General features: G+C 40.3%; 1 protein-coding gene and 1 long non-coding RNA gene across 2 annotated transcripts; one reads left to right on the top strand and one right to left on the bottom strand.

Moving 5' to 3' along the window:
* Window positions 1-2,854: 2,854 nt before the first annotated feature.
* LOC120569661 (C-X-C chemokine receptor type 4-like) lies at window positions 2,855-4,549 on the bottom strand. The gene is made up of 2 exons (XM_039817658.1): window positions 4,408-4,549; window positions 2,855-4,081 (listed from the first exon to the last, which is right to left on the bottom strand). Exons 1-2 carry the CDS (start codon window positions 4,414-4,416, stop codon window positions 2,960-2,962), a joined length of 1,131 nt encoding a protein of 376 aa, XP_039673592.1. The 5' UTR covers window positions 4,417-4,549; the 3' UTR covers window positions 2,855-2,959.
* An 89-nt stretch (window positions 4,550-4,638) lies between these two features.
* On the top strand, window positions 4,639-8,330 carry LOC120569662. Its single transcript, XR_005640937.1, has 3 exons — window positions 4,639-4,785; window positions 6,759-6,901; window positions 7,633-8,330. It is a non-coding gene; the product is annotated as an uncharacterized LOC120569662 (long non-coding RNA).
* The last annotated feature ends 212 nt before the right edge of the window (window positions 8,331-8,542 follow it).

Here is an 8,542-nt window from a genome sequence, read left to right as displayed (position 1 = left end):
CACCTTCTTGCACCCGAGGGTTTGTTCCCAAAGGGGCCCTGAGTACTGTTGGTGCACTTAAAGGAACAAGCCAACTTATTGGGAATTTAGCTTATTCACCGTAACCCCCAAAATTAGACAAGTCGATACATACCCTTGTCATCTCCGTACGTGCTGTAAAGCTGTCTGACGTCTCCAGCGGCATCAGCCCAGCACAGAACAGGCAGGTGAATGGTGAAACAACGTAACATGAGACACAGCCATCTTCTAACCGTAAACAAACCGGGAACTATATTCTCAGGCGGAAGAATATAGTACTTGGGCGGAGTGATATGCTCGCAGCAAGCCTGTCTGAGAATAAAGTTCCCGGTTTGTTTACAGAAAGAAGATGGCTGTGTCTCATATTATGCTGTTTTTTGTACACGCTGTGACTCTACAAATCACAACATGTAAATAGGAACATGTTGGCATTATTTTGTCACTTTTGTCACAATTCGGAGCAGTAGGCTAGTTGGAACCAGTTACCTCCAGGATCTGTGCTAAGCTAGACTAGCGATGGGTGCGTCAGACAGCGTTACAGCACGCACGGAGATGAGAAGGGTATGTATCGACTTGTCTTACTCTGGGGGTTGCGGTGAATAAGCTAAATTCCCAATAAGTCGGCGTGTTCCTTTAAGTGGCCACTTTGGACATTTTGGATAAAAGCATTATGTTTTGTTATGGTGATAATGGTTAAGTATTTTGAAAATGGTATGCAATATACCATGGGAGCCAAACAATCCGTAAAATTCGTCAAACACTTTTTTGTGAACTCTCAGGTCATGTAGTATTAAAAGAATATTCATCTTGTTGTGTATTTGTGACCCATGTTCCTCCTGTGGCTACACAGCCTCTGTTTTGAGTAAATTATGTCAAAGTATTGAAATCATAAGATAAACTTTATTTATCACGGGGGACTTTGTTGAGAAATTTGAGGGTTTATTCTGTATAATCTTTAAACCCTGTTGTTGGATTGAAGTTGGCAACCGTAAAGATTTTGTCATAATATCGGTGCATTTGAACCATTTCCTTGTTTAAAATAATTTTTTTTTGTATATCTTACATGTAATATAGGTCAATATCTCAGTTTACTTTGTAACCCTAAAATGTGCACATCAACAACAATTCTGTATATATGGTAGAGTTGATATGATTTTTAAAGATAATTTTTTGGGGCATTGTAGACATACAAGTAGAAATTTCATAGGACAGATGAAGACTTGAAAGGGGGAATGACATGCAGCAAAGGGCCGCAGGTTGGAGTCAAACCCTCAGCCGCTGTGTTGAGAAGTAAACCTCTATATGGGCGCCTGCTCTACCAGGTGAGCTACCCATGCATCCAAGACATACAACCTTTCCTGATGATGGTGAAAGAAGCAAATGAAGAGGATGCATCTGAACACTTGAAGTGTTAACCACAGATCTGTCCCTGCACAGGATGAGGCAGCGTAGCTCATATGCTAATTCTGAATCATGTGGTATAATTTCCAACTGAAAACAGCTCCTTTTGTTTTATCCTGTTTCACTGAGAGAGAGTAGAGCCCCAAAATATCCATTAACCTTGTGGCTTGATGGGGGCACTTTGCACCTTTTTTACATGTAAAGAAATGGAAATGTGTCTCCGTTGGAGTCCTGCATGGATGCCAGCATTACATTGCACAGCGGCCATTTGACGACATTTTGACGACAGCTTCCTTTGGTCTCCAATTTGAACATCACCCTGTCACCAGTCTACCTAGATTAAATCTCTCGTACTGTTTGTGTTAAAGATAGAAGAGCCCACAGAAAGATTGATGTCAGCGTGTGTTCAGCAATTGTCATTTATATGTCTTATCTTGTCACTATATAATAAATAAATAAAACAGATTTATTGCCAATGATATGTTGCATGACAGCTCAACAAAGACTATGTCTGCCTATTTGCATCTTCAGAATATATAACCTTTGTCCTGAATACTATTATATTTTGTTTTGTGAGCTGGGAAATAACTATATTGACCCATTGACCCACTCTGTGAAGTGAATGAGGATAACACTTGTTTACAAGCCAAACATAATGAAGGCAGTATATCTTGCAAACTGAAAAGAAAGAAAATGAGTCAAAGGGGACCTTCACATGCTATTTTCTTTGTTGAAGAGCCATATGGGTGCTAATTATAACCAAAGATTTTAGCTTTTGTGTCATGGCTGCTTAAGATGTAAAAGTGCACAGATGTTCTTGCAATTACAGGGCCTGCCTGCTTAGTCCTCCCTCTGCTTTCTAGCCAGATCAGGTGGAGACATTTGTGTTAAGAGACCGCCCCTCCTCCAACACACACCTCATCCCCCAGCCCCTGAGGGAAGGAGGAGCTGGTTTTAGGTGAAAATGCACACCACACAGTCATTATGAGAAGCATTGAGTTTTTTATTTTTTACATACAAAAACACACATATAAAATGGTAAAAAAAAGCAGCATGCAGTTTCTTTCTTTTACAGAACTTCCAGTGTGAATGACAGCAATAAATAATAGCTTTCAGAAAACCACACAACTTAAGTGCGAACACACAAATGCTACAAACTATGTACAGGTTTACAAGAGCAGCTACCATCCATGAAAACAGAATAAGGCATTGTATGCCTGAGCTTTGATGCAGCAACACAGATTGTAAAGATGAAAACAGAGAAAATGGATCTTGATTGTGAAGCTGAATGAGTGGAAATGAGGCACTGCCTGAGGACACAATCTGCTTTGAGGATCATTGAAGTTGCTAAAATTGCAATAAAAAAACATCAGATGACATACAATTGCAGTAAACAAGGCAAACAAATCAAAAAGTATAAAAAAAAAAACTCTTCTTTTTTTACATCTGTACAAAATGTAGTAAGTTCTTTGAAATTGAAGCTTAGTTTTTTTTTCTCTCCTCATGCTATCAAGTCACAGACTCTGGGTTCGAATGTTTGTTAACTTGACAAAACACTTGAGGACTCGGACTCAGTTGACACCGATGAAATTGCCCCTCTCTTTTTTGTCATGAGGGTCACTTTCTGACTTGATCTGCTGCCGGCTGTCAGTGCACTCTTTGCTGATTTCTTGAACTTAACTCCCAGGAAGGCATAGAGGATGGGGTTGAGGCAGCAGTGAAAATAGGCCAGCGCCTCTGTGATAGAAATCCACGTCTCCACCGCTTGTTGCAATTCGCAAGACTGAGAGACCACGTTCAGCATCATCAGGTTGTCCAAAAAGATGCCAACACAGTAGGGCAGCCAGCAGGAGAAAAAACAAAGGATGAGGATGACCGTGGTCTTCAGCGCTTTCTTCTTCAGAGCCTGGCCCTTGGCGCCTCGCGACAGCTTGGCGATGATGATGCAGTAGCAGACAAGGATGACCAGACCGGGCAGTATGAAGCCCACCAGGATGTGCTGGAAGCGGAAAACGACAGTCCATATGAGACTGGTTTCCTGCGGGTAGATGCGCTGGCAGATGATCCTGGAGTCTCCAGTCTTCATGCTATCGTCAAAAAAGAGGAAGTTTGAAGAGCCTTTGTCCTGCACCCTGGCAAACACCAGGTCAGGTACAGTCAGCACAGCGGCGGGCAGCCACACACCCACATAGATCACTCTGCTCGCAAGCAGCTTCCTTGTGGCTTGGCTGTTGGTGGCTCGCACAACTGCCAAGTATCTGTCCAGACTGATGAAGGCCAGGATCAACACGCTGCTGTACAGGTTCACTGTGTAGATCATGTGCACAGAGACACAGAGAAAACCCCCAAAGTACCAGGATTTGGCAGCATCAACGGCCCAGAAGGGCAGGGTGAGGACGAAGAGGAGGTCAGCCACGGAGAGATGGAGCCGGTACTTGTCCGTCATCGTCTTGACCTTTTTCTGGTAGCCCATGACAACAACGACTAATCCATTGCCAATGACTCCCAGAATAAATATAATTCCGTAAACTGTCGGTAGGAAGATCTTGTTGAATTCAGTGCTGAGCACTCTGCCACATGGCTCCTGGAAGTCCAGGTCAAAGTCTCCAGACTCCTCTGACATGTTGTCAGTGCTGTTGTCAAAGGTGTATGTAACATCAAGCTGAAAGAAAAAAGGAATTGAAAAGTTAGAAAACAGTTGAGATCCAGGCAGTTGTTAGCATTACTTAACACAATTTCTTTAAAAAATAAAAATAAAAAATGTAAATTCTGCTAACTTGTTTCCAAAGTTGGAGAAGTTTAAATTGTGCTTTTCTCCAACTGGCTCATTTTATCATTTAATTTGTTTATTTAAAATGAGAAAACAATACATTGATTATAGTGAATTAAACCAGTGTAAACACGCGTGGAAAATGTAAAAAAAAAAACTGTGATATGTGACCTACGAGTCACATATTAGTTTAGAAAGATGTCAATAAAGAAACTCACCTCCTCCATGTTTACCGCTCGTTGATAATGTAGGCCTATCGTTAGGACCAGTGTGTGCAGCAGGGTGATCAATTGCTTGTCTGTAAGCAAACATCTCTAATGGCTACATATATAGGCTCTACACCACCGGTGCCCCTGACCCCTCCCCCTTCCCCCCCCCCCCGGGGGGAGGAGCGGTAGGTTGCGCTCGTCTCCAAAAACAGGTCGACTATAAAACCAACTACTCTGACGGTGGTGAGGGCGTCAGTTTGTGTAACGTTCTGTCCGAAAAGTGTCTGTTATTTCGTCAACTAAAAAAAAACACACAACAACAACAACAACAACCGTTGAACCGTTGAAGTCTCTGGGGACAACGTGGAAAAGGACTGTTGTGTGTGTGTGAGTTTGGCTACTGTGACAGTTATATAATGACATAAGGCTTAGATGATTTTGAAATGATTTTTGCTCTCAGCTCAGACTTCCTTTATGTTGAGTTGTTTTTTTCATGCGATCGGAAGTAATGACATGTACAAACAAGAACTATAGGCTACTAATCCTATCATATTTTTGGGGAAAGAATAGCCTAATATACAAACATTATGGAGTTGCATCAACAGTTGCACATCATTAAAGGAGTATTATAAATATAGTATATATACAGGAAATGTATTGGAGTAGCCTATAATAAGAAAATAGAATTAATAACAGTGTGATAATATGATTATTAACTTATATTAAGTACTGAAGAGCCACAAGAGTATAGGAATGTTACAATGTTATCACAGGAGATAGACGTGCTGTAAAGTTCAACAAGGTCAGTAGTAATCAATACTATATTACAGATTTCCTTACAGGAGAGCTGTTAGAAAATTAGAGCAATTTCAGGATTACACACGCTTTTCTGGTAATATTTCATCAGCTCAGCAGCCTCACATTTTGCACCTCCCTCTTGATTCTGCGCGAATCAAGGATTGACATTTAGATTGGTCGTTCAGGGACTTCTCCATGTCTCATATTTCTTTCTACAAATCATTTTACACACTTTACACAGTGTATGATGACAGTTTTCATCAGCGAAGGTCTGACTCCGTCCTCACCTTTATACACACCCTGTCTCTTCTCAAGTGCTGTTATGTCTGCGCTGCCAAATGCTAAATCACCCCCAGTGGATTTGAAAAGAACCACACACACCCTATAATGTGGGATTTCTATCAAACGGCTATTGAACCTCAGAGTGTAGAACATTCATTTTCTCACAGCTTTTACCAACCCTCTCTGATTTCAGTTTAGGTAGTGATGACAGGGCCAGGCCACACGAAACCCCCCGCCCTCCTCTCAGACGGAGCGGACGGTTGTCTAATGTCTGAAACTGAATCTCCTCCATGTGGCATTCAAATACTACTTCATGCCTTTGATATATGAGAGCAGTGATAGATGCAATGAGTCAATCTGCACCATTGATTCCATTGATGTCTCCTCCTTGTGTAAAAAGCTAAACGCTATTCTTAGAGCTGCAGCATCCCATACCATTTGGAAAGATCAGCACATTTTCATAAAACATAAACAACATTTTTTTCTTACCTAAATTTCATTTATGTGCATCTAGGTTGCATTAGCAGATCATGCTTTATTTCTTGGATTTGTCAGACGGAACGCCCATATTGTGCATATCAGCACTGAAAACATTTCCCATCAGGCTGCATCAGAGGTTAGTAACGGAGAGTTAGCAACTGTAAACAACTCTGTTTGTAGCCTGAAAACCCCCCAAAACTCACCACAGTTCCCAGTTGGGTTTCAATCATCATCATCAACAGTAAGCTGTGATAAAAAGGTACTTATAAAAGTGAGGAATGAAAAACACAGTCATTTGTGTTGTGACTGTACCGAGTACCACTGCAAATGACCGACGAAACCCAAAATATAGTCTCCAATGCAGAATAGTTTGAAATGACCTTTGACTCCGTCGCTCAATTTGATAGAGCCGTTTTGCTCCTCTCCATCATATTGACAAAGTGATTCAATCTGTAGCACTATCATGGAGAAATGGCTGTTCCAAACTCCTGGTGTCTGGTATGACTAAAACCCCCTGTTGTGAAGGAAACTATGTATTTTTCATTTTCTTTTAGAAAAGGGTAGTTAGCATGTGAAGCACCTGCAGGAAATCAAAGAAACATCAACATTTACAAGCAATCAGGTGAAAATGCAGTGTTGAAACACCCCACCAATGGAACGTTTAGTAGAAGAAATGCAGACAAAAAACAAATTAGCAGCTCAGTGATTATTACTTTAATATAATAAGAAAACATGAACAATTATATAGCAGCATTCACACACAGATGGTTGTAGACTAATCCTGTTTGTGTCTTCTTCAGATCCTCCTGCAGTTGGACTCCTGAGGAGAGGAACAGGGGGAATCTGCAGCTCAGAGAAAGGCCACTGTATTGGTGTGATGTTCTTATCAACGTCATTCAGACACAGACAGTTTCTCTGTTATCTGTCTGCAAGCACAACCGCAGTAATTATTTTTTTACATTTTCCGAATGTTCATCTGAAGCATTCATAAGTTTTTTTTTTCTCAAATTCCCGACGTCTGTTTTTGAATTCAACATTATGTGTTTGGGTGTTGTGAGGTCACTGAAATGGTGCAGTTGCATGGTATTGGTATTGGATCAATTTGCCACCCTTACATGAAACGTACGTTTGTGAGCAAAATGTCTCAAACGTAGCAATTTATTTCTTTTTAAATGAGAAAATATTCAATCAATTCAATGTTGTAATTTCTTATTCATGAATTTATTTAAAGAACGTCCAAAGAGTGCATGAATCAAAACTTATTGAATGTTTAGAACATTTTTGGAAAATGCCGAAATTGGAATTTCAACATAAAAAGCCCAGATCATCAAAAATACTGGGACTTTGGTACAGACATATTGATGGGTGACACAAAAGTTATGAATGTTTTCTCATATTCTTGGAATTAAATATGGAGATTTTGTTGGTGTTATTATTTTAAATTCGTTAAAAAAAAAAGAAGCAAAAAGAACACCATTTCCAGTGCCACATTTGTGCCCTGTCTTGTAGCTTTTTAGGTGTAATCAGTGCATTGCAATCAATCTGCTTTCGCAATGCACCTTTCATCATCTGCAGAGTCTGTGTGTACATGCAGCTTATCGTTTTGTAGGATTTTCACAAAGGAGATTTCATTCCTCATAATAAATAAGAACTTTTATTTTCTTGCTTTAGCAGGATATATGCAGCCTCCACTGTCAGTGTGAGGATTCAGATTGCTATCGGCTCGGAATACAAAAGATCTGTGAGCTACTTTGAATACAAATCACAAGAAGTGTGAACGGCAGCGAAGGGGGCTCTTCAGTGAAGAATGGCTATTGAAATGAGGCAGAAGAATGCCAGAGAGATAAAGAGAAGAATGAGCAGCGCTGTTCAGTCAACACCAAGTCCTCCAGTTCCAACTCATCCCAGGCCCCTCAGCAAGTCAGCACGGGATCATTTTTCATAATGATACCTCTGTTCAAATATCACCTACTTTTCTTTCTTAAAAAAAAAAAAAATCCAGCCTTTGTTGTAGAAGCTGATTTTGGGTGTTGCCCATGCACACACAGTTTTTGGGTAACTTAAATACCATTAATCTCTTAAAGGTAATCTCTTGTCTGAGCACTGAAAAGTGGTTTGTGTATTTTCAGCTACGCACAGAAGAACTGTATGTGCTTGCCAATCTATTGTAGACAGACATTTGTGGGAGTGAGACAGTTTTTTGTTATATTTGTATATTTGTAGTGCTCCTTATCACTGGCAGTTTGATTTAGAGCATCAAAACATCCTCTGCTTACTAAAGTAGTGTTTGTTTCATCTCATATCGCATCCCCATTACTATTATTCACACTGAATCTGTGGTACTGTAAGTATTAAATCTACTTTGTGGCATATATTTTGCATCCTGACCTCTGTAACGTTAAAAGGGTTGAGGTCTGGATTTTGTTGTTTTTAAATGATCCTGCATTTTTGTGCATAGAGTCATGTTCATTATTCACACTGGAATGCATAACTTCTTTATCTATCTATCAGTCAAGGCTCTATCAGGGTGCGTTTGTTTTTCTATCTCACCATGGTCGGCGGCCCTTAGCCAAGGTGAGATATT

Source organism: Perca fluviatilis, chromosome 12, assembly GCF_010015445.1.
Source record: "Perca fluviatilis chromosome 12, GENO_Pfluv_1.0, whole genome shotgun sequence".
NCBI lineage: Eukaryota > Metazoa > Chordata > Actinopteri > Perciformes > Percidae > Perca > Perca fluviatilis.
This window is presented reverse-complemented; position numbering and strand designations above follow the sequence as displayed.